The sequence below is a fragment of the Rhopalosiphum padi genome, chromosome 2, assembly GCF_020882245.1.
Source record: "Rhopalosiphum padi isolate XX-2018 chromosome 2, ASM2088224v1, whole genome shotgun sequence".
Classification (NCBI taxonomy): domain Eukaryota; kingdom Metazoa; phylum Arthropoda; class Insecta; order Hemiptera; family Aphididae; genus Rhopalosiphum; species Rhopalosiphum padi.
The window spans coordinates 10,132,157-10,160,031 of NC_083598.1; the positions used below are offsets into that span (position 1 = coordinate 10,132,157).

The 27,875-nt window shown below is 26.5% G+C and overlaps 4 protein-coding genes across 5 annotated transcripts in view; 2 read left to right on the forward strand and 2 right to left on the reverse strand.

Moving 5' to 3' along the window:
- Positions 1-18,606, reverse strand: part of LOC132921122 (cAMP-dependent protein kinase type I regulatory subunit) — a 73,826-nt gene extending 55,220 nt beyond the window's left edge. The window contains 1 exon segment of the mRNA XM_060983972.1: positions 18,160-18,606. Coding sequence (XP_060839955.1) covers positions 18,160-18,324 — 165 coding nt within the window. The 5' untranslated portion in view covers positions 18,325-18,606.
- On the forward strand, positions 14,155-17,141 carry LOC132921124 (uncharacterized). Its single transcript, XM_060983976.1, has 3 exons — positions 14,155-14,647; positions 14,730-14,978; positions 15,350-17,141. Exons 1-3 carry the CDS (start codon positions 14,509-14,511, stop codon positions 15,823-15,825), a joined length of 864 nt encoding a protein of 287 aa, XP_060839959.1. The 5' UTR covers positions 14,155-14,508; the 3' UTR covers positions 15,826-17,141.
- A 303-nt stretch (positions 18,607-18,909) lies between the features above and the next one.
- Positions 18,910-27,205, forward strand: LOC132921123 (regulation of nuclear pre-mRNA domain-containing protein 1B). Of its 2 annotated transcripts, none has more exons than XM_060983973.1 (7): positions 18,910-19,232; positions 19,300-19,601; positions 21,544-21,783; positions 21,849-22,072; positions 23,123-23,222; positions 23,759-23,934; positions 26,703-27,205. In XM_060983973.1, exons 2-7 carry the CDS (start codon positions 19,451-19,453, stop codon positions 26,850-26,852), a joined length of 1,041 nt encoding a protein of 346 aa, XP_060839956.1. In that variant the 5' UTR covers positions 18,910-19,232; positions 19,300-19,450; the 3' UTR covers positions 26,853-27,205. The 2 variants fall into 2 exon arrangements, with proteins under 2 accessions (XP_060839956.1, XP_060839957.1); XM_060983974.1 differs by having other exon boundaries at positions 19,374-19,601.
- The window catches only part of LOC132921121 (intraflagellar transport protein 172 homolog), an 87,882-nt gene continuing 87,098 nt past the window's right edge, over positions 27,092-27,875 (reverse strand). Inside the window, exon 31 of the mRNA XM_060983971.1 lies at positions 27,092-27,858. Coding sequence (XP_060839954.1) covers positions 27,586-27,858 — 273 coding nt within the window. The 3' untranslated portion in view covers positions 27,092-27,585. The remainder of the gene's footprint in view (positions 27,859-27,875) is intronic.

Consider the following 27,875-nt stretch of genomic DNA (forward strand, 5'->3'; position numbering starts at 1 on the left):
TAGGATAATTAACATGAGTAATTACTAATTACTACATTGGGATTGTAAAACAATACATAATTATATTAATTATCAATATTGTTTATAACTTTTCATTATCCTATTTCGTTTTAAAGCACTACCTATTTGTATAACAATGCAATTTTTATGCAGGCGAATTCTACAACTATTTTCATTTAAATTTAAAGTCATAATTTAATTTACCCTAATCTTATGATGAACTATTAAAACTTTTTACAACTTGAAATAACTTTATAAGTTTAAAAATGAATTAAATCATTTTTGTTAAAGTATAATATTTTAAGAATAATTTCCACGCTGTAAACATATAAATATAAAATGTTATAGAATCGTCATTTACCAAATATAGAAATTGTTTTTATAAAGCATAATGTAATTATAAAAGAAAATATAAAATTGTGTACATAAATGTGGTATCTACTATCCACAGAATTATTGAAACAAGCAAGCAAGTGCACTTATATATATCGTTACTAGTAACTAATAAGTCTATTTAAAATTCTTAAAATAAGAAATTAATAATTAGAAATGACTAGTGAAATTAAAATATCAGCAATTATCATAGTAAAAAAGCAGAATAGTATCAATAAAATTCAATTAAATGCATAAACAAATAGGTACAATAAAGAATTAAATATATAATGAATTGTGAGTATAGTGATATTATAACTAAAAATACATATTTCCGATAAAAAAAGAATGTACCTATTAATAAAATGGTCATCTGATGAGAAATTGTTCAACAAATATAAAAAAATATATTATTTACACTTTACACTTAGGTTTTCAAATTGTAGCAAACTTCATGTTTATACTATCCCTCTATATGAATTGAAAAAAGAAAATGTCGATTTAACGAAGCAAACGTACAAAAATTCAACCACATACTGTTCGACGTAAAATACATGTAGACAGACGAATCGGACATCAGAATTCTATTCGTTCCCATCAAATCCTTCGGGTTGGAAATGAAACCATTCGACCATACATGAGTATGAACATATACATGTATACGTGAAGAAGATAAATATAAATATATATTATATTTAAATAATTTATGAAGTTCAATGGAACAGACATTTCACAACGTTAAACATTTACTCACGAAATCGGCGTTACTATTTCGAACTTGTCGACTCTGTTGAAAAATAAAATTTCCAAAAGATCTATGAGTAAAATTCATCATAACGGAAATATTTAAAAGCTTAGTAATATACCAGAAACTTAAAATTATTATTAAATAAAAGTTACATGTCAAAATAAATACTACTGAAAAAAAATCTTAGTAAACATCTAATAATATATTTCATACAGTTAATATATGATATATACATAAATATTTAATCAAGCTACTATATAATATATTAAGTTTAAACTTAAATATAAATACGAGTATAAAATTGAACTAAACTATAATGATACAAAATTAAAATTACATTAAATTGTTTTTATGAAATCTAATAAAATTAGGTATAGGCACTATAATTACTAAAAAAACAAACAAGTTTATTTAATAAAATAAATTTTTTTCTTATGAATATATTGAATAGTTCGATTATTTTAGTATTTTAGTACATACGTATATATTTGATATACAATTTAAACGATAACATAAGTTTATGTAATTACGTTGATAAGACATATCATAATTTAAATGTGCACATAAGAAATATTTACTGATGTATTGCTTAATTATTATAACCATAAACCAAATAGATTGAAAGTAAAACAATAGATCAACTTTGTATGATTATTTAATATGTTGCACAATAATTAAGTATATTGTAATAGAGTTGCAAAAATTGTAATTGAAAGTGCAAGAAGATAATTGCAATGTTTAAATGCCATTTTTGTTTATATTTTACTATACTAATAATCGCATGTGTATATTATGTATAAAATAACAAAAATAAAATACCTTGTCTTATTTATTACAAAAAATTTATAAAATATCTCATATTACAAAAAGTATGAGATTTCATGAAGATTCGTCTTTATACATTATAATATTTAAATATAGAGTACTTAATTTAGTAAAGAATGAAAAAAAAACCATTTATACATTACAATGTTTATTATATTATATAAAGATATTTGTTCATATCTACTAATATAATTTAAAAGAACATACATTTTTTAAACAACGTTTTTAAAATTAAATTAGTTCGTATCAATAGAAATACTTATTTACAAAGTATACACATCCAAATATCCAATATTCACACATTCAAATAACCTATTTCAAAAAACAGTATGTTTTTTTTCGTTTAATTAAATAATCATCATTCATAGCCGTCTATGAACGGTTAAATTCAAAGGGCATTAATTTGACAAAATTAATCTGTTCAAATAAAACCACATAATTTATTAGGTATTACGAATTGATCGTTTGAAATAATTGTAATTTTTTTATTTTTTAATGTCATCAGATTGCTTTCTATACCTACATCAAAGTAGTACCTACTACCTATAGATAGTAGCTAAGAATACCTATATACCATATATAAGTATAAGCCTGACGACCATAAAGCGCATATGAGTTTAAACCAGTTTTTTCCCACCAAGCAAGTATAATATTATGTCTTTGGCACACACATATCAGATACTCGTATTTATACATACACATACGCGCGTATTTGTACGATTCAAATAATATAAAACGTACACACACAAATAAAAAACAAATTTTTGCAGAAGCTCATGTTTTATTCAAAGCTAGGATAACCTTAATGAAAATCTGAGTTTAACTTATTTTGTGAATGGCCTATAGCTTTTCATATTTTCATATTTTCAATGTTTTTTGTAAAATTCACATGATAAACAAATTTTAAACATAGTTCTTTTTCTCATCTTAAGCCTAGTAAAATAATGAAATTACTATACATAGTTATCAACAGTGCATAGTTGTTTTACGAACTATTATCACGACGAAGCGTATAAATTACTCACATCCGATAACACATTATACTTGACATTTTTGGCAGATTTTAAACTGTGTATATATTATACATATTTTATTCAAGAATACGTGATGTAATGCATATATACTATTCGTTTAACCTTAAAAGCTATAAAGTAGAAAAATCGTTTAAATAGTGTACCTTGGTAGCCGACATGATTTTATGTGGGAATTCGCAACGATGTCATAAAACGACGAATTGGACGTTATATTTTGATTTTATCCCTCTGAATATAATATAATATATATTATGGCTTGAAAAATCCAAAAAATATACGATGTGACAATTTTTTTTTCGTTTTGTTTTCAAAAGATGACAATATTGCGTAATGCGGATTGCAGTTGTTCGTAATTTAATTTTTTTAAATTTTTTTTTCTTTTTATTAAAATTTAAATCGCGAGAAAAACATTTGAAATTCAAAAAAAAAACCCCGAATTGTTTTACAACAGTCGTAATTTATTTTTAATTTTACTATCGTTACTATTATTTTATCACGGTATATTATAATAATATAATATACGACGAGACAGCATGTAAACGCGGCACACGACACGAGACACCGGCGTCGGCGGCGACAGCGTATCTATACTATAGAGGCAACTGTGCGGGCGACCAAACGGTACAAACGACAGTAACGCCGCCGCGAGGAGAGCGTAAAAGCAGTGGCGGCGGCGCGCGGAGTTCTCGGATGGTCGGAAAGGTATACAGGATGATTCACCAAGCGTGCTAACCCCCGTTTTTTCATTTAATAATGTATTTATTTAAATTCTAATTTTTGAAATGTTTGAATATAATTATTAAAGACCATATTTTCAAATTCTTGAAATTGAATGCACTACTTAAGGATAGTCCTTTGACGATACAAACATCTATTTTTTCAAATTATGCCCCCCCCCCCATTTTACAGTAACTTATTTAGTGGATACTGGATATATATATATATTTATTTTTATTTGGTGTACCTTATTCAAATTTTGAAAGAATAGCCTTTCAGTTATTAAAATGTTTATATAAGGGAAAGTCCTTAAAAATAGTAGTTTTACAAAAATATAAGATGGGTGTAATATTAGATCCATTGCAGTTTATAATACTGAATCACTTTTAAAATGTATAAATGTTGATAGATTAATATGATTACTAAATTTTTAAAGGCACTATAGCCCACATATCTTCCAAATCCACCATTATGTGTCTAGCTATTATCCTTAGTACACGAAGTTATATAGGTAACTCAAAAACTTCTTGTTCTAATTTTGAATTTGAACGCTATTATTTTCAGAAAATATCGAGCAAACAATTAACAATATGAGTTTTTCAAATTTGAAAAACAGAAATTCGTATTTCCACAAGATACTTCTGAAGAAGGTAGTACAAAAAATCTCAAAAATTAGAAAATATGATTTAAAAATATATTTAAAAATTCCAAAAATCAGATTTAGAACAACTGCAATATTAAAGAAAAAAGGAAGTGAGCACGCTTAGTGAATTGAATCACTCTGTATTTTTATATATATAAATATATTATATATGTATATAATAAATATATAAGTAAGCATACACGTATATTATGTAGTATTGGTAGGGGAGGCGCGGCAGCGGTGGGGGAACTTTATGTACGACGACGCCCCCTTGGCGCTGTGAACGCGAAAGTTCTGCCACCGCTGCCGCGCTACCAAACGGACAACTGCTGTATCACGCGCGTCATAAACGCCCGCGGGAGAGCCAGCTACGTATCTTTGTATTAGCCGTACGCATAATATAATTCATCGCAAACCCGCAGCCGCAGGTCTATGCGTATTATTATGATATCTTGTCCAATTATACGTTACCGGAATTACCGAATTAGGTATAGCTATAATAATTATGTACATAAACGTACAATGTACAAAACCTTTACGCACGTATGCGTACGCGGGGGCGGGTGCACTTTGCATTTATACATGCACGTATACATACATAAAACGGGCAAAAATCGAGTCTGAAAGGAATACTTGAACATAAAAAACAGCATATCATATTTTGGAATCACTACTAAATAAACGGTAGGTATACGTGAGTACGTGCCGATGCGTTTTACGGAGCCTTATACGCGCAACACACTTGAACACCTCATCGGAGTATCAAGAAGATTCAAAGTTCGTCGTTTATAACTTTAGGTGCGACAGTACACGTTTTTATTGTGGCAATTAATAAAATTAAAATTAAACATACATTTTTTGACTTGAACAAATAATAGAAATTGTTCCACACAAACTTCTCATATTACCATAAAATCCACTGAGTACTGACTAAAATAACAAATAGAATGCAACAACGACCAATCGATGACGGGCAGGGATGAAACTGGAGGAAAGCATTAATAAATACATATTCTGGACTGTAACGACAGAAATTGAATGTACATTTTTAAACATTAATATGAATGTTTTATAATTTTAACACCACCAAGATTAAATGTCTATATAGTCTTAGACACAGATAAATTGACTACATTTCAAAAATGTAAAGAAATCCTTAATTAGCATTAAGAACAAAGGATCACTAACGATAACATACGTTAAAGATAAAAAAAAAGTAAATAAAAACTGATAAGATTTGTTGATATACAAAAATATACATAATCTTATAATTTTTAATTAATTGTTAAACGTTGCGTTTTATCACGATACCTGATAACATCATACAATTTGATGTCCACAGTAAATTTAAGTTCATTGAACTTTCAAAACACGCTGTATGTGTGTATATATAATATTATATATTATATACATGCCACGGCTTTAAGGTAGATGTATGGAGGAAGAACTGTTTGAGGCATATTTATATATATATATTACCACTGCTTGAGAGAAAAGAATTGAAGTGAAAATTTGACGAGTACCTACTTATATAATATTATGTATAATGTAAATTGAGAAAAGCAGATCATATGGTAGAGTGGACACAACAATCTTCAAACAAAATATTATTATATTTTTACCAAAACAAAATGTCTGTTGTTTCGTTTCATATATATGACAGGTTCATTTTCGAAGAATATTCAAAATTAGATTGTCTAGCAGACGGTCTCCATGAAGTTAGAAAAAAGAGAAAATTATTAAATATTGATAAAGTACTGTTGGAATCTTGAAATAAAACAATAATTTTATTGTTCTAATAGGTATATTATGGCCACTAATCTGTATACGATGTTCTAGGGCCTAGGCTATTATCTAGTAACCGATAAATACAATTATACAATTTATAATTAAACACAACTATGGACTGGTTTTCTAGTAAAGCAATAGAGGATAGAACGTTGCTTAATATATTTTTGTATTAATTATATTAATTTGTGTACATGATTATACAGAATGAGTCAGAGTTCCTGCGTTTTTGTCCCTTATAACTATAACCATTACATACGTTCTTAAAGTTTGTAGTGATTATATTGAAGTAATCATATTATTGAGGAAAAATAAACATCAGTATAAAATAAATATAGTTAAACTAGATAGCATAATACAATTTACTAATCTTAAAACAAAATAAACAATATTTTCTAGAATTTTTTTAATCATAGCACTAATAATTGACCAATGACCACAGAAAAGTCCACAACATTTAACATTAGTATCTCAACCTTCAAACAGAATTTTTTTTAACTTAACGATGTATCGCTGCTACACAATATAATAAAATAATAATAAATAATAAAATTCTATTTTTTACCTTTGTAAATTAATGATGAACTAAACTCTTAGGGAAATTTTATCAATCTCCAGTTAAAAAAATGTAATCTTCAGTTAACATTAATCCCCAGGTTAACTATGATTTTATCATCACTCGATTAATATTTTAATTGGACTTTAACCGCAAATTAATTAATCTGAGATATTTTACCGGTTAAAGAGTTTAAAAAAAGAGCGTACTCGCTTAACTTTTAAACTCATTATGTATAATATATGTATATATAACAATATAACAATAACAATTATTTTAAACGAAATATTTTTTTTTATTAAAAGTATTTGAAAATAAGTTAGACATTAAATGCAGTAGCTAGCTGAATTATCAACTAAGTTATTTAATTTGTATTCAATAGTCATTATAGATAGTCAATAGTCATTACATACATTACACATATTATTTTAATTATTAAAAAACAATAAGAACATAATTGATTAATTGATAATAAATAACTGGTGATTGATGACTATAATAGCTGTATTATTAATATTATTGTAAGGTGAAATATTTATTTGTTATAATTTCCAATTTTAAACTAACAATAAGACAGACTCACATTTTTAAGTATAAATAAATTTAATATAAACCGTATATCAAACAATATAGTGTATAATGTTAGGTGTGTATGTGTGTGTGTGATTTATATGTAGTTAAAATAAATAAAATATATGTATTGAGTATATATGGAGTTTATTTATTTACTAATTATATTTTTTTATTTAAGACATATTTGATTATGTTATTTTAGAAGGCTGGCTTTATACAACTGTTATAACTTATAAGTTATAAGTGACGAAATATTCTACAATGCTATTAATTATTGCCCATTGGATAATTGATTATATTAGAGCAGAAATTTTCAGATTTTGATAATATTTCAATCATTTTTTATACCTATAGAATTTGACCGTTTCATTTATAGTTAGAAAAAGAAGGAGTAAAAAGTAAAAGTTATAGAGTAAAAATACAAATTAAAAACAAAAAGTCGAGTATCTTTTTCACTGTTATAATAATATGGATAATAAGATTTAATATGAGGTTTGTCATGTATGATTAAAGTTATCAATAGAAAAGTTTACGCATTGAAAATTATAAACATAATTTACACCTTCGTCAAACATTACTTCTTCGTATAATTAAAATAGAGGTAAGACTTTTGGATAGAAGTTTGTAATGATATAAGCTTTGAAAACGATATACTTTCAATAGGTGCAACATTTTACAGGCCAATAAAATTTTTACTTATAAGACTATAAACTTAAAAATAAAATTTTGTAAATTGTGGAAATTTAATCTTCGTGTTGAATAATCATTTAAATATCAGAGTGGTATTAAAGTATATTTCTAAGTTTTTAACACATTTACCTAAAATTCATAATTATCTCGAAAAATAATTTAAATACTATATTTAAATCATTATATTTATTGGTCCAAATGAGACTTAATTATATTGATATTAATTTATCAGTAATACAATACAAATATATATATATATTCAATAATTGTGATTATTAATTTATTATATTTTAAATATTTATTTAAAGAATGATAAAGATTCATAAAAAGTTTCCATTTCTGAGAGCATTGAATTTTTTTTTAATTGATTAAAAATATTTGTTTCTATTAAGAAAAATGTTTAAAAAATATAAATAATACTGATGATTAACATGAAATTATTAAAAAAGAATTTACGAAATAAAACCAGGTTTATGGAAAACATTACTAGTACTAATAATATAAATCGGTATACCCACTTGAAAAAATGCTGATAGATACGACGTAACAGTGAATAGTGTGTATTATGAAGTATTCGCGTCAATATTATTAATTGAACAATATTGTAAATGGAAAAAGGGCAAAAACATTTTATGCAAGCATTATTTAAAAACAAATATATAAATTCTTAAGTGGAATTTATTACATTAAGCAAAAATTAAATTTTTTTTTCCTTTAATTTTTATTGTAAAGCGTACAATCTGTAATTATTATTACAATAAGTATACATACGGAAATTTATAAAGCTTGACACATAGGTACATGATAAAAGCAGCCACCCAATGGCGACATTTTATAAACTTAAATTGATCGTAGATTATAATATGCAAATTTATCAATTTATCAATTTTTTCAAATAATATAATTTAAAATATTATCTTTAGGATTTATTAAACAATTTTATAAAATATTATGTTATAATATATTGTTTATGAATGGCTGTCAATCAGGTCATAAAAATATTAAAATAACAATTATTTTCTTAAATATATATCTACCGATATATTTTTTGTTAATTATTAAGTTAATTTAAGTAAGCAAAATATATACAGTTGTTATACTCCTGCAGTGTCAACTAGACAATGGTGACCACTGACTAAATATCCTTTTGTCTCAAAAAACTTCAAAAAGAACGCTTTTTACCTCGTTAACTCCATATTATAATATTTTATATATAATATGCGTAAAAAAAACCTATATATACACAAAACAAAATATACAGAAAAATCTTTTTTTAGTTTTAAATTGAATAATAATTATTTACTAATTGAAATTAAAGTTCAGCAATAAGTATGTGATATAATATGTAGTATATTGGCGTATTTTATAGTGTAATAATATTATGAAACCACTCTTCCGTCAACCGTTTAAAACAACACACCTTATCTAACAAACTAAAAAATATCTTTACAGACATAACAATTATCAAACATTAATTTAGAGTTAAGCTAAAATTGTTTGTCTACTTTTTTTTATATAAATACTATAGACACTACTATTAGTCTGGACATGGTGGGCGTCTATACATGCGCAGAACGACGGCAGTTGTTCTGTTTCCACTGCGTTTGTACACAGCAAGAAAAACGTAAGTACCTTTAGCAACTTTTTAATAAATATTTAATTTTAAACTAATTCTCTAATTAGCATTATTATTGATAATTAAAATAACAAATAATTCATTAAGCTATTCAGCCATATGTCTGCGTTTTATACATTTTATAACTCCTATTTTAACCAGTTTGAACTAGAACTAAAAAAAATATTTCTAAGTCTGTATGGCTGTAAAATTAGCATATTTACTATTTTAAAATACATAATTTCGGCATTACTATAGTAGGTACTGTATCCATTTATTATAATAGTCTAACGCTATGTGATAAACAGTTTACCTAATATGCTACTTGCAGTTGTTATTTAAGATTTAACATACCTACCTATTAATTATTATAAGACTATACTTGTAATAATTGATTTAAATTTATTATTTTTAGCTTATATTATAATAATACACTTAATACAGTATCTTATGCATGATCATATTATGTTGTACTCAATACAGTATAGGGGCATAGAGGTAATCATAATTATTTAAGTACGTATTGACAAGTATTTTATTTACTAGAATAGATATAATATAGGTACTATTGCCGTAAGAATTCAAAATCACAAAATGCTGAATATAATCATATTTATATATATATACACATATTGGGTAGCTCTAAACTGAAGTTTCCTGTAATATTTTTGCACCCATATAAGTTAACGATTTTGATACTTTTTTTTAACTAACAATAATAATTTAAGAGTGAAATTGTTTAATATTTGAATGATATACTGTACAATTTATGATGTAATATTATTATACTAAAAAAAGGCGATTTGATTACTACTTTATAAAAATATAAACTATAATGGGCGTAACACGTTTCCACCAAATAAGATATTGGAATCTAACAATTTCTACAGGTACTACGGTTATATTAAAATTTATATTAATTGAATAGTTTCCAATTTTCCATTTATCGATATTCGATTCTTTTCAATTATTAATTCCCAATTTTATCGATTGATTGTCCATTCAATAACAATTATTAATTATCTATTACAAAATGGTAATGGGTTTTAGTTGTTTTTAATGGAGTCGATATTAATTTTATTGATTTAAACTTTTTTCGCCATTGATATTTAGTCCCGATTCTAATTAAACTTGATATCGATATAATCGAAGTTTTATCGATTTTCATTTGATTTAACCCGATTCTGAATTCTTTGAAAAAGATTCCATCGATTTCTTTTTAACCACATAAGTCAATAACATTAGGAATCGATCCAATCAATCGCTAATTATTATATAATATTATAAAGTAAAAAAGTAATCATTCATTAAAAGTTTTCTAACAATTCACCTTAAATCAAGCGTTTCACTGAATAATAGAAACTTGAAAGCTATTAGATATCACTATAACACTGCAACAAGTTTAGTCACAAGCCGTGTCCAGACCAAAGAAATATTTATCGGAAACACATATTTTCGACAATGTTTCCGATTTCCGCTCATAAGCGGTATCATAAATATTTATCGACAATGTCGGAAATAAATGTTGCCGACAAGTTTTTCTTGGTGTGGACGCGGACACGCGCACAATTATAACAACTTATCGTCAAACACCCGTCGTTATAATTACCCGTGCAAGGAATGTTATTGATAATGTGATGAGTACTATAATAAGTACCATCGATATGGTTACCATCTTAAAATCCTGTAGTATTCAGCCCAATTTTACCGAAATTATTGAGAAATAATCAAGTGGTTAAATATCGTTGAAACTCAACATTTAAATTGTAAATATAAATAGTTTTCAAATAAAAATAATTTAGGTACTATCTAAACCAGTGTTTCCCAACTTTTTTTAATGGCGACCCTCAAATTTACCCCTTGTTGGTTACGACCCACCCCAACTAATAAAAAAAATTTATTTTATTTTATTTATTTTTGGGTAAGTTTAGCCAGTCGCGACCCTAAATTGGGGTCATAGGTTGGGAAACACTGATCTAAATAGTCATTGAGATCGAAAGTAATTTTATTAATATAACTAAATATAGGTAGTTTAGAGACTATAGAATGGTTGAGGCTTATCAAAGTATCGAGATCGAATTAGAATTTTTAATTATTCAATATACTGTCCGTAGCTGAATGTAATTGAAAGTAAGTGATTTAATGCCTTCAATTAAAACAATAATACCTGATAAATAAATTACATAACACGTGTCAGATCAAGTTCATATAGCATTAAAATAGGTAATTGATTATTAGGTATAACGATCATTGAATAGTTTAATTACTTCAAAGTTAAAATATTCTATACATTTTAGATATATATATATATATAAAATGACGCACATGCATGTTGGGATCCATTAAGCACGCAGCAATTTAGCTTCGATGTATTGAGCATTCGGCGGGCATTTACATCCAATTTACATAAAAAGTAGAATCCTAGCTATTCGATAGATATCAAACCAGAGGACTGCCAGGGTGCCAGAATACAATACTGACTAGTAACTACTAACTACTAGTATACTGTAATATTTTATCAATTATGAGATAACCTAAAAATTATCATTATTTTAATTCCAACGCCATATAATGCTGTCGGAAGGAGAAAACCGAAACAATGAGCGATGAAACACGATTGCGTACGGTCTTTATCGACATACGCAATCGTGAACATTTGGTGTTCACGATTGCGTATACGATTTTTATCTACAACTTTGAAGCACTGTTGCCATTTGATTTGAACTAATATTGAATGTACAATTTAAAATTAATCCGAAAGTTTTCATCGAACTTATAACGCTCAATTTCATAGTTTCCATCCTTCTGGAAAGATGAACGAAAATGCAATTAGTATTTAAAGAACATATTGAAAAAATGGAAATGCTGATTTAATTAGTTTAAAAGAAACCATGAAAGAATATAATAATTAATAAAAAAATTATAACATTTGTCAAAAATTAGTTATTTAAGTGATACCGAGGTAAACAATTCTAAATTGAATACACTTTTACAATTCATTATTTTAACCTTTTATTATTTTTAAATATTTCGATTTATGTTTTTGACTTGTCATTTTTTCAAAATTTAATTTTTATTGATCACAAATAAAAACTTAAATGTAGCAATATTGCACAGCAAATCATACAGCAATCATTTAACTTTTGGGGTAAATATTAAAGTTAATTGTTAAACGTACGCCATCGTATTAACGTACGCAATCGTGTTAACATACGCAAACGTATTCCCAAAAAGTTGCATCGTACGCAATCGTGTGGTACACACAATGAGACCCCTATATAATAATATAAACAGGTAGTGTTGTAACCTATAACATTAAGGGGATGCTGCTAGTTTCCGCCAAATTAAAAAAAACATTACTCCTTTTTCCACCAGTTTTAAATTATAGAATTTTAAAGTTTGAGAATCCTTACGTAAAGATTTTATAATGATATACATTTTTAGTAACTATATGTGTGTATATGTACACTCTATACAGTTAAATATAATGATTGTACAATTTGTACACCTAGAAAACTATTTAAATCATTAAGCACGACTTTTTTCAAATTATTATATTAGTACAATATTATAAAGATATTATTTAAATTCTTAAGAAATACTTATAATAAATAAATACTACTGAAATTTGTTTTTGTGAATACTTTTGCCTTACATAATTTTATTAATACATCCCGACGTAGATACTTTATTTTTACCTCTGTACGCTTTACTAAATCTAAAATTATTAAGTAATTATAATTTGTGGATTTTCATGTTTATTACAAATTATTTTTGTGGATATAACTATAAGTCTATAACTTATCTTACTTTAAGTCTCATCACACATTGTCCACTAATCGGTGATCAATACTCAATACTAATAGGTTTCAATAAATCGATCAAGTTTCAGTATGGTATCAGAGACAGATAAGATAATATAATATTTTCTACGTAGATACAGATACACAGATATTAAAACTTTAAAATTCTATGATTTGTAACTGACAAAAAAAGGAATTAGGTACGTCTTTTCTTATTTGGCGGAAACTGGCTATACCTCATTAGGGGTAGTTTTTTTTGGGATCAGATACAGATTTATTAACTAAGACGAACGCGTATCGTCGCAAATGATCAAAATGCATAGTCGTAAAGCGCACATTTATTGAAATGCATATTTTATTATTGGTGCAGGTCTTCGTGCATGGTATATTTTGATGACTAAAAACGAACAAATTTCAATTTAACATTGAAGTGGTGTTACTGAACCGTGAAAACTCGTCGTCCTGGGTTGTTATGTGTCATGTAGGTATGGGTGGGGAGAAAGAAATAACAACAAAACGAATCGAGTGAATGTCAATAATGTTTAGTTTAGTTTATCTTATGATAAAAAGCGCAGGGGGGTTAGCCATCATGGACGTTATACTTAATAGTTAATAATAAAAGTAAGAATGATAATAATATTATTTGTCGTCCAAACGTTGCAACATTGTTACTAGGGTAGCGGCAGTGGGGCGCGTCTCACTGGGTCACCGAGAAACGGTTGAATGGCGGGGAGGTTGGGGTAAAATATACGCGTGGTTGGCAGCAATGTATCTCGATGAGGCATGTGTTTCTTCCCACCTTTCCACGGTCGAAAACAATAACACTGATTTGGCGAATGTTCACGTTAGGAGTCTTTTCGTTTTTTCTCTCCTTGCACCGTCTGCAAAGATTTCGTATGGTTTCCACAGCCACCGCTGCCGCCAATTCCCAGACATTTGAGATTACCGTCAAACGCACACATACAGACACAGCGTGACTAACCCGGAACCCCCTACGACCGGGCGTCGATCTTATGGAATTGAAACATTTCTACCGACTACGTGCAAACGAACATTAGAGTACTTAGTAATAGATAGAATAATATTAATAAAATTAATAGTTATTAGGTGTTTATTATACCTATATCAAATATACGAGAACACTATGGCAGATCCGATAGAGCCAAAAAACATTGCTGACGACGTGATCGGGGCACCTGGTGATAAGAGAAAGATGTCATCTGACATGAGTCCAGAACAGGCCAACGTCATAAAAAAGCTTAAAGAGACCAAAACTCAACCGGGTAAGTAATTGATGAATACATACCGATATTAAACGGAACATTCACTTTCTAACTTGGATTAATTGTACATTTATATTGTCAGACACATTGTGCCAGTGCCCTCAGAAATGTTCAGAACGTGTACCGCAGCGGTCTAAGGATGAGTTATTTAAAATTTTTGTGGAAATGGACAGTGAAGATGTACAAAACAAATTTTTACAGAAGTTTATTGAAGCTCGACCTGTTGCCAATCGATTGTTTAGTAAAGAGACTACAGCTAATGGTAAACTATTAAGAAGGATTCACTGCAAGTATAGAATACCTTCTTTCATATCCGAAGATTTTATGTCAAGTAAGTTATAGACAGTTATTTAGTAAAAAAAATATACTTCATGAATAAATCTGGTATCTTTGAATAAATAACATAAGTATTAAGTAATTTGGTAGTTTAACCTGGATATCTAGATCTAACAAATTAATTTATATCATTTTTTATGAAATAAGCATAAATTATAAATATTATCTTCCCAAAAAATTTATCTATTTAAAATTATCTATAATTGTAGTGTGCTTATTTAATCACTTGCTCTTGTCTAGAATAAAAAAACAATAGAAATTGTCCATTCTTTGTTTTCATTGAATATGAAAATGTAACTAAATTAATCATTGACATTTTAATACAATTTGAAAAATTAATGTAATATATCTAAATATATTTTACAGATATAAATTGTGATTCAGACAAAGACGAAGAATCAGACTTTGATGAAACATCTTCAGTGGCGTCTTTGGATTCCAAAGAAGAGAATGACAAATCATTAGAAAGTGATTCAACTGAGACATCAAGAAAATCTTTAAGTCGTTACAACTGTGTAGATGTCTGTCAAAAAGCATTTCTTAATTTGTTCGGTTTATCAGATAAACGTTTAAAAACTGTTAGAGAGTTATTGATAATTAAAGCACGCCAAAAGCACATGAAACGTATGATGGAAAAGGAAGAAAATCAAATAGAAGTATCTTTAGCAAAGGATCTTGCACAGGGTTGTTTGCCATTGATGGCACTTTTTAACAAAGAAGATAGTAAAAAAGTATCTGATCAATTGATGACTGCTATTAGCAATGACATAAATTTAGTAAATAACTTTTTTTGCAATCAGCTATGGAAACCAGAGTACATTAACCAAAAGCCATCTGAATGAGTATAAATTATTTTTAATATATATTTCGATGATTTTTAAATGTAATTGATTGGATTAGTAATTTGTTTAAAATCAATTGTCTGGTACTACTTTATTATAAATCCAATTCAATATTGTTCTGAATTCAGGGGATTATACTTAATGTACATTTTTATAATATTGTACTAGTTTATTAAACGTTAGTTGACTGGGGTTGTTAAAATATCTATGTTTTCTAACTATTCAATGTTTTTAATCACTTATTTTGGTGTTATACCTAATTAAATAAGTATGTTATGTTATATCGTCTAACAATTTATTTTTTTAAAGTTAAACAATTATATATTATTACAATGTATGTACAAGAACAAATAAACAAAAATACAAAATTTTAAGTTTAAGTTTATTATTATTATTTTTATTATTATTATTATTATACATATTTTTATAGTATAAAAACATAGAATTATGATTGGCTCTTGGTTTATATTATTATTATTATTATTATTATTATTATATTTAATGTTAACAAAAAGAAACCTTATTAAATAGTACAAAGCTAAGTAAATAGGTGACACAACTATAGTACTACATTAAGTTTTTGTTTAACTTAATATTTTATTAAGGTGTCTAAATTATGTTATATATTGACTTGCAGATATGTTATAAATTCAAATGAATAAAAAATAGTAAATTTATTCTGTACATTTAGAAACTAAGAAGTTAGTATTCCTTTTTTAGATTTTAAGATTAGTAGCCTCCATTAATTATGTATGAGTTAATTTTGTCCGAGTAATATTATATTATTGTCAGTATTTATTTATTTTATTTGTATACATCTAATTATGCATTGTATGACTCCATTTTTTGTTTTTGTTTTTTATATTGGTACTTTAATTATTCTAAGGGAGATGATACCAAATCCACATTAATTATGGTGGTCTTAATTATACCAAACACCCAACAACTATTCATTGTAAAATGGGTTACATCATTTTATATATTATATACATTTTTATTTTTTAACTATATTTTTATTAAAACTACTATTATTTTTACATGTAAACTTTAATTCAAGATTCAAATTAGATTATAAGATGTGTTAATAACTTGTGACGAATTTATAATAGTAATACATAAAAACTATATTTATAAAATATTTTCACAAAATAATTTTATATTTTCAAGACCAATGGCGTACCAATGTATAGTTTTATGAATTTAAATTTGTTTAAAGCCTATTTTTCAAATATATATTTTTTCACAAGTATTAATATAATTAAATGGAATACCAATATTTTATAAAACCCCAAGCCAAATAAAAGAACGATATTAAATTTCTTTGTTTTTATTATTATTATTTATATATTATATAACAAAACTTTTCTGATAATGTCAATTTGTTGATGAGAAGAATAGATTCTGAAGGTAAGTAATTACATTTTAGTGTGTTTTAAATAATTGGAAAATCAAAACAAAACTGTTTAGTTTTGATAAAAAAAAAAAATTGTATTATTATATATATAAGTTAATATACATGTTAAATGTTTTATATAATTATGACAATTTTATTTTAAATAAATATTATGGATGACAAAAATTCTATAAATAAATCATTTGAATTCATTAATTTAGTAAGTGCATATTATATAAATATACATTTAAAATAAGTTAGTAACCTACTAGTAATAGATGGTAGATCGGACATTAAATTTATTTTATTTCCATCATCTATACATGGTTTTCAAATTGTATTTAAGTTTTTAAGAAAATTTACTTAACCTGTATTTTATAGATCTTTAAAACTAGACAAGTAAATATTACTCATCTATAAATTAATATTAAACAACAATAATTTATAATAAAAATGTCATACTACTGTATTCATTAGAAGTTCACTCAATTATATTTAAATAATTAGACAACAATTTTTTGTTAAATATGCCACAAATTAGAATTGTTTGATCAAATATACATAATAGTCAATTTTAAAAATTTACATTTCAAAACCAAATTCCCTCTCTAGACTTAGGCATTTTAGACAGTATAATTAGTAACACACATTAACCATTAAATAATATACCTCTTATTATATAACAAAAAACTAAACACAGTTCATACATGTACCGATTTAAACAATGTGTTAAAATATTTTTGTTTACTTGTCAATATACTTTTCATTTAATTTTATAAAAATTATATTATTATAACACCAATATTTCATATTTTCATAATACACAAGTAGATTAAGAGTATGCCAAAATTCATATTTATGTCTTGATACGTTACAGTTAAAATTTGTTTGTACACATAATTGATAAAGGATTAAAGTATTAATAGAATATGTGTACTCACCATTTCCAATTTTTGAAAGTATTGTCTAAAAAATGTTAAAGGCCTTTCTGGTTTTACAATGCATAGCTGAACAATACAGTCTTTTAATATTTGTTGAATATTATGTCGTTGAACGTACAATTCACAGTCATCGACATTTAAATCGTCATAAACATTAGATGTCATCTTGAAATTGTTTATTTTTTATGAACACAGTTTAAACGAACATTCATTAACGGTTTATTGATGGGATCTATACACAATTTTTAAGTTTATGGTAGCATTTGAATAATATAATATTGCTTGAAAATTTATGTCCAATGGAAACTTTCAAATGATAAAAACAAATAACCAATATATAGATACATTCACTTAATAATATTAATTTTTGAGCTAATTTTTATTTTTATATTTTATGAATACTTAGAAAAATAAAATAAATAAATCAATATGAAAATTAGTTTAAAAAACACAATGTCAGAATATTAAAAATTTGTAACTGGTTGACATTTATCTATTTAGTATTTAGTGTTTGGTTTAGGAAAGGGTTATCAAATATAATTTATATAACCCCGTACCATGATAACGAGCGCGTAGAGCTTGCTGATAAGTGACTTAAGATAACATTATCTACAACCACGGTTACACGATTTCATCAATTCTACACTAAATTTACGCCGTAACCACGGTGAGGTTATGCCATTGGTTTTTACTTTTTTGTCTTCCTTGGCTAAAACAGTATCGTGTGATATATAAACATTAAACATGTGATGGTTTTGTCAGTTGTCGAGCTTTGCTGTATTGGTGTCCGCCGTCCGGTACCTTGTAGGCATTATTTGTTATTTTTGTGTATAACAGTGTAAACTACTGAATATTGTTACCGCTTACCAGCCAGTCGCCGGTTGTGTGCTCGGTCAATAATATTAAATCGGAGTGCAACGTTATTAAGTTATAACTTTCACACTTCACAGTTTTTTTTTTTATTCAATGGTTTTCCATTGCCTGTGTACTAGGTAAACGTACATAGGTTAGGTGCACATACATTGTAGAAGACTTGGTACCAACTTTACTGTCGAGCTGTTGGTTCAAGTGAGGTACGTTTTTATTATTTTGTTTCATCAGCATCATTAATATAGTACAATATTAATCTACTTAATGTAGCCAATGTTGACCGAACGAGAGCATAGTTTAATCGAATCATGTCAGTAACATGAAACAATGTGGTTTGTCGACAGTGATAACTGTTGGGCATTGGCGATTAAGTACTACTGTTGATGTTGATGTCGGATGTGAAGCACAAACGTAGTACACCATGACAAGCTTTACCGAAGGAGGTCTGAACAAGCGACTGAAAGAACTAAACTCGTCCCAGCAGAGTATACAGACTCTGTCCCTTTGGTTGATCCACCATAGAAAGTATGCTCATACTGTTGTCAAGATTTGGTCTAAAGAAATATTGACAGGTAAAAACATCAATAGAATTAAATATAGTTAGATATAAACGTTAGTGTTAGTATATTAATTGTTCAGTTAGGTTAAATTATAACAATTTCAATTACCTATTACTCGACCTATTATATTTATATTTGATATGCCTACTGACCAATACTTCAACTATAATAATAAATAAAAAAATATTGAATTTTTTATTACTAATGTTGATTATCATGTTATAAAAAGGTATGTAAAAACAATTGAAAGTACTTATTTTCCACAAAAAAAAATGTATATACATAATAGTTACTAATTACTATAATATATAATGTATCTACTTATTTTCAATATCTAATTAAGAAATATTGTATTTTAAATATTTAAATAAATAAAATATAAAAAATATATTCTTTATTTGGCTTATAGGTACTCTACTATAAAAATATTTCTACCTATGGTTATAGTAGTTACTATTCATTTTTATTTAAAAGTTGTATTGAATAGGTAATTGACTATTTGAAACAAACAATACCTATACCAATTTTAAGGAATATGTTGGTAATATTTTTTTTTATTTTACAAAAATTCCATTAATTATATTATTAGATACTAACTGTAGTAATTTAAGTTTTGATGAAATTAAATACTTACAAAATAAATATAAATAATTATATATAATTAATACATATATTTTTGATTTGATATACGTATTGCAAATCTGTTAGCTTATATTAATAGTAAAAGTTTATTAGATGCGAGAATGATGTTGAATCTATATAATTCATGTTAACCATATTCATAATTAATTGTAAATACTTATATGTTGTAACTATACAAATTTAATAGTAAAATTGATTTTTGTGTTGTTTCATTGCTGAATGAAGGATTTGATATTACTCTGATAAGGTTATGTGGGCAGTTTTCTAATCCATAAATATGTGGATATTCTGTTTTGAAATTCCAATGTACAATTATGGTTGATGACTTGCAATGTCCATTCAAGGTTGTTAGTTATAATATTTGTTTTTCTGAAAATAAATTTAAACACAGCATGTAGCATTGGCATTAATCATTTTATACATTATTATTTGAGTAAAATATATTATAACACTTGAAAATTATATGATAAATAAAATGAATAAATTTATATTTTGGGTTCAATGTTTGGTTTTTTTCTTTTTTAGATTTCACACTAAGAAAATATCTTAAGTATTTTTGTTGTAAAACTGTATTCTAAAGACTTAAATATAAACTTATACTGTACATTTTAAAATTGTGCAAAAATAACATCCATAGATAGGGTTACCATATTGTTTTTAGACCAAATCTTGATATCAGTTCTGTTTCAGGGGGAAAGGGGTAAATTGAAGATAATGATAAAACAATATTGTTATTTCATTAATACAATTTTATTTAGATAATATATAAATAAAATGTCAAAATAAGAGTTATTAGGTTAATTATAATATGTTATAAAATGTGTCATTTATCATTTTTTTTTTTTTTTGTGATAATAATGGGTACGTACTAGGTACCTAGTCACTTATCGTTACGTCCCGGGAAAAAGTATGAGCAAAAGTAGAAATTACATATAACACATTTATATTGAGTGTACACAAAAATTTATCACCTGACATAACTTTTTGTATCATGTTTTTTTCAACTATATTAAACGGTTAACTTTGTAAAATCCGGACGCATGGTAACCCTATCCATAGATCATATTATACATGCAATTATGTAAAATAATACCTTGTATAAGTTTAGTCATTAAAGAACAATTAACATTAGTTGCTATACAAATTCATTCACAAAATATATGATCTATATGGTCTTTTATGTTTCTAATGTTTATAATAAATTTTTTTTTTCCGTTATAACCGACGATGCCACGGAATCTACTTCGCGGCGCATAAAAAATGTACTTTAATAATAAAAATATTAATCTAAGCATTTTATTATTGCTTTCAGGCTCAGAATCCAAACAATTGACGTTAATGTACTTGGCTAATGATGTTATTCAAAATAGTAAAAAGAAGGGTCCTGAATACGGACAAGAGTTTGGCAAAGAATTAGCCAAAGCATTTAAGCAAATATCTTTAAACAACTGTTCCTCCAAGACCAGACAGAGTTTGACTCGACTATTGAATATATGGGAAGAAAGAGGTGTTTACAGTAAAATCCAAATAGATGAATTCAAGGATGCTTTTGGTATAATATTTTGATAATATTTAGTATTCAATTCTAAATAACTTGATTTTTCTTTAAATTTGTAGGTAAAGAAACAGCTAAAAAGACTACAGATGAACCACCAAAAAAAAAAGTAAAACATTCACATAATCACAAGCCAAAGAAGACAAAATCTCAAAACAATGGCATCAAAAAAGATAAAGAAATTATTATTGAAGTGGATGGTACCAAAGAATTGCATGTGACTTTATCTCCTAAAACTCCTGTCAATGATCCTCCTGAACCAGAAGAATTAATTAAAGCTCTAAATGTACATAGATGAGTTATTTATTAAAATATTTATAGAAAAAAAAAACAAAATATTTGAAATCAAACTATTGAAATATTGATTAATTTATTTTATCTGTGTTGTAATGTTATTTTATGAAGTTTTTACTGTATTTATCGATGCTAAAAACATATTGCCGATATTTTCAAAATGGAATTTATTATTTAAATAGCATTCACCAAATTTAAAAAAATATCTACAAAATTTATTTTTGTTCAAATATATTAAGAAAAGAAAACTGATTTGATATATTGAAGGCACCAATTGGATTCATTTATACTATTTATATGTCATAAATAGTCCTAATTCAAGTGAAAAAATTATAACTTTTTCTTATTTTTAACATAACAAAATAAATTGTTAATATTTTTACAAAATTTCAAAAGATCATAATCTTAACTTTTCTACCAAAGAACTATAACTGAAAATAAAATTATTTATTACCTTGAAAATGGAAATTAAATATCCAACATAAAAATATTAATCCTTAAAATCATTGAATAATACATGTATAGGTAAAATTTGTTTTTAAATGTTACAAATATTTATCCATAATAATTGTTATTACTTAGAAAAAAATATATTATTTTAATTTTTATAATTTTTGTGTATTAAAGATTTTATTTTATTTTAATTTTGGTCCCCATTTTAATAACTTTTTTGAACCATAATAATACTATTAAAACGATGTACAAATGTTAAACACTGGACGAACTAATTTATAAGTTATAAAATTTTACAACAAAAATGGTAAATTAATACTTAATACCAGATAACATTTTGGTTTTTAATAATCATCTCAATTTAAAATGTATTGTTATTAAATACTTTAATTAGTTAATTACTCAAAATTTGATTAAAAAAATTGAGTTATGTATGCATTACCTTATAAATAAATATATCTATAGTAAAAAAAATTAACTTAAACTTTTTAATCAAATGTGCAATTTTAATATGTAACGTAGGAATTTGTTTCAATATGCTGAAAATTATTAAATTTATAAAATAATTATATTATACTTTGATTTTCAGGATTTAGAAAATGCACCTTCATGTGATGCGATTGTACGAGAACGAATTTCTAAACTTCCTCCTGAAATTGCTGATGTCAGTTTACTCTCTCAGTTAAAAGGTTACTATTATTTTGTATTATTTTGTATTTTGTTCAGTTCTAAAAAAGTGAATTGTAATAAAACATATGTAAATTGTTTATTTTCTGTAATATATTATTGGAATTTATTATGTTTGTTTAGATTTGAATGAATAATGACAATTTCATTTTATTTTTGTATGCTACATTATGTGTTAACATTTCCTTCAGTATTCCAACCATTTTAATAATAATTTTACGGTGTGTAAATATTGAAATTAAAATGTATTGTTATAAAAAGGAGGTATCCCATAACAAATATTTATTAAAAACAGTGGAATGTACATTATCTTGCTATTTTAAAAACTTGTAATTGCTTGTGTCATTATGCTTATAAGTTTTCAAGTATGCCTGGTAGTATATATTTTGCCCCCATTGTAATAATTGTAGACTTAATATAAAATACTGATAGATAATTCAAACTTGTCTAAATTAATGAGCATAAATTCTAATCATTCAATTAACATATATATTTTTACATTATTAAAAATATTTGATTTTTGTTTTATTATATTTAGGTAAAGACGAAGGTGAAGAACTATTGCGCAAAGTAAATGATGCTGTTGCCTTGTTGACCGATTATAACACTAGACTGGTGTGTGAAATGGAAGACCGTAAGAAGGTCTCTTCTATGTTACACGATTTCATTCAATCTCAAAGAGACCTAATTGATCAAGCTGAACAAAGATTACAGGCAAGTTATAATCATATTTTTATTTATTTATTATAACTGACTAAAAATAAAAAGCATTTGTTCGGTATAATTTGTTAAAGATAATTTTTAATATCTAAGTATCTGCATAATTTATAACCCCAATCAATAAATGGTATATTATTAATCATTACTCATTTCAATAATAGGTATTGTTAAAAAAGCATAAATCTATATAATTTGCTTTACTTAGACAAAGCTAAATTTAATCAAATAAACTATACTTTTTAGAAAAAAAAATTTTTTAAAATGTTTAAAACTAGCCAATAATATACTAAGGCTATAAGATTGTTAAAGCTATTCCAAAAAAAAATCATAATTCTATGTATAAGTATAACGATGTCACATCTAGTGCCCACCATATGTACAAACGTTCAACATACCAAATCCGTGTCCAGTAAAACCAATTTTGTGTTGTTAGCTTTAATATTAGAGTGAAAAAACTTGAATAAATATAAGAATATAAATCTAAGGTATCTTTAACATCGAGTCGTAGACTTTTATTGATATTTTATTTTTTCAGTGAGTTATAAGAATTTTATGACTAGTATTTTATGTTGTTAAAACTCACTTTAAAATTAAAAAAGTAAAATGTAAAATCAATAAGAACCTACAACACAAAATGGGTTTTATATGTTGTATGTTTACATGATAGAAACAACATATAGGGGCGTGGTGTCTTCTTAAAATCTACATTGGAATATTGTAACACTAAGCTGAATATAGAAAATATTAATCACATTACACATTACATAGATTAAAAAAAAAAGTTAAAATCGTAAATATTTCTATTACTGCCTGCTTATTCTCGGCGTTCAGTGTTTTAAGATAAAAAAAAAATATATCAAAGCGCTCACCTGAGGGTTAAGAATACTAAGCTATTAGTATTAAATATTATAAATATAGTTATATAGTGTAAACAATATTTGTTAAAAATACGAAACACTTGAATTGAAGCTTCTGGTCTAAATTGTTATCCTAGAACTACACATATTATAAATATGCCCTTAAATACACTATATGATCACATATTCACCGATACCACGCAGATCGTAGTTCCTAAGGAGACTGTCTTAGTTGCAATTCTTTTAGGCTTTCTAGAAAATTACGTATTCCTAAAGGTCATGTGTTCGTGCTCTTTCGAGTACAAACATATTAAATTTTATGGTTAAGACTTCCCAGGATCTATAGATGCGATGGGATTTCTTTATATAATTCGTCACGATAGTTCCACCAGTTCCGGTGGAGACCTATACATGCTATTGTGTAAGCATAATAACAGACATTATAGTATTTGATGATAATACCAGTGTTGCTAGCAGAAAGACGTACATTTGTTTGGGTGTTTAAAATGAGGGCGTGACCGCAAACTCACTTACAATAGTTGCATTCTGTTTTTAAATGTGTGTCGAACCCGGGGTTGAAACTCATCTTATATAGTTTCGTATTAAATAATATGCCCTATTTTTTTTTATTAAAAATGAAACATACAGTATAATGTTAAAACTTAAAAATAAATAATATTTGTTAATATAATAATACTAAACTTATTGCTTTGTATAATTATAGTAGTATGGAAATAAAATAAAACGAGATTAGTTATTCAGCATGTATAATGTCTGTATTCTTTATACTTTTATACAAATATTATAGTAATATATACGCAGGTACGTCTCTATTAACGAGAATAAATTAATAAGTAAAAACTTAAACAATTTTGGTAAAATCATTTAATATTTTTTGTGTTATTGAGATATAAATACTATTTAAATAAATATATTATTTTTAATTTGTATAGAATCGTAGGTAGGCGCACTTAAAATAACAAACTCTATATTAATATGAAAAATATTCGAATTATTAACGTCTACTATATCAAATTTTACATAAGATTGTTAACATTATAGTTTCACTGCTTTAGAAAACTAATACGTTTTTCTAATCATATCATACTATAATATATTTTATTTAAGAGTTATTACGTATTTTTTGCCTGTATTAATATAATTAGTTTGAATAATCGTAATATTTTTCTTTACACAACTTTATTGGTTATTATTTTGTGATTTTAATTGTATTGAAGACTGAAGTTTATTTTTAAATTATAAATCTCTATAGTCATGACATATTATTATAGTTAAACTAATATTATTTTATTATAATGGAAAAATATGATGTATAATAATTTTACAACAAATTATTTTTTTTAGTGATTATAATTTGGATCATTTAATTAGGTTCAATAGCTATAATATTTACAATTATTCCGATTATCGATTAACACTCATATATTTTACGGTACCTACAAGTTGTAACTATCAATATAACACTTATCGCGTATACTTGCTTTTAAGATAAAATGTAAGAAATTGCATAAAATATCGATTATTCTCGTTAGAACTATTAAAGTTTTTGAAAACTATCAAGTCACCAATATCTACGGTCTGATAAATCATCGATAAGACCAAACTTTTGTGGGGTAATATTATATCGAAAACGTGTATTTTAAGGTTGCGTATACATAGGCTTTATATATGGCTATATATTCAATAAAACCGTTCGATATGAACCAACATTCTGGGTTCATTCTGGTTTCCATATAGTCTCGTTCGATGTTTGTACAATTGAAATTTAATATATTTATCATATTTATGTATTTAATATGCCGCAAAAGTACCTATAGTAATACAATGGCGGCGAAATTCATCCGGTTGCATAATCAATAGTAATTGGTACTGTTAATGTTTCAGGAATATCAAGGTAAACTTCAAAAAGTTTGCCAAGTGCGACAAGAGGTTAACACGCACTTACAAAATCTACCGGATTTAGCACAATTGCCCAGTGTTAAAGGCGGCCTCGCGCCTCTTCCGTCAGCGGGCGATTTGTTCACAGTGGGTTGATGACTATTTTGGCTGTAGCTATACATGGTCACTTAGGCTGGTCAAGCATGTCCAAGATTACGCACGCTCGTCCTAAGTGTTTTGAGTAACAATAAAACTTGTTTGAATTTAAAAACATAACTCCCTGGTTATAATGTGTATTAGTTAAATTATTGTATTAAGTAAAATAATATGGCATTTGATAATAATTTTCTTATTATTAAGCATTACACGATTTCAATATTTTTATTAAGTCTATATCATATATTTTAATGTAATGTATTTTACAGTTCTCAAAGTGTATAATAATATGTTATAATTAATATTAAATTTGTCATTAAAAAAAAAAATAAGTTTTTATGGTGTACCAACAACTCGTGTATTATTGTTAATTGAACCATTAATTATAAATAGTATTTATAATCAATGATTGAACACGTAAAGCTACTTATACGGTCATGAATTCATGATGCGCATTTGGTGGAGAGACTATTACGACGTATAAAATATAGACATGGCTAGAAAAACTTGTTTTTCGTGGACACTTTTTTGGAGCCAATGTGCATGTGTCTACAAATATTTTTGTTTATTATTATTAATACTTTTTTGTCTGTCTGTAGACTCGTATTTGTATCGATTTTTTTTGTTATTGAATAATTATTTCTTAGGCAGGGGTTAAATCTCTACCTACCCCCCTCCCCCCCAAAAAATAAACAAAAATATCAGTAGACACGATCAGATCGTGACGGCGAGTTCAATGAAATGAGTACTGTTGCACTGGCGGCCCGCACCATTTTGCGATGAACTCCAATGTCTGTTTTACAGCCGACGACTGAACGGTTTTCGATGCGGTCATTACTTTGGTCCAGTCATCCTTGATGGCCATCCTTCCGTTCTCGAACGTCACCGCGTTACTCTTTTTTGTGTCGATCACCGGCCATCCGGACACGATGCACACTGGATACGTGCCTCCGTCAGGTGCCGTTAGGTTCGACGGGTAAAGCTTCCTCTGGTCCGATGGCAAACTCTGCAAACCGAAAATAA

Coding starts and splice junctions, on each gene's coding strand:
- LOC132921124 (XM_060983976.1), top strand. CDS start 14,509: ATGGCAGATCCGATAGAGCCAAAAAACATTGCTGACGACGTGATCGGG. Junction 14,648..14,729: donor AGAGACCAAAACTCAACCGG/GTAAGTAATTGA, acceptor TTATATTGTCAG/ACACATTGTGCCAGTGCCCT. Junction 14,979..15,349: donor ATCCGAAGATTTTATGTCAA/GTAAGTTATAGA, acceptor TATATTTTACAG/ATATAAATTGTGATTCAGAC.
- LOC132921123 (XM_060983973.1), top strand. CDS start 19,451: ATGACAAGCTTTACCGAAGGAGGTCTGAACAAGCGACTGAAAGAACTA. Junction 22,073..23,122: donor AATTAATTAAAGCTCTAAAT/GTACATAGATGA, acceptor TTTGATTTTCAG/GATTTAGAAAATGCACCTTC. Junction 23,935..26,702: donor AAGCTGAACAAAGATTACAG/GCAAGTTATAAT, acceptor TTAATGTTTCAG/GAATATCAAGGTAAACTTCA.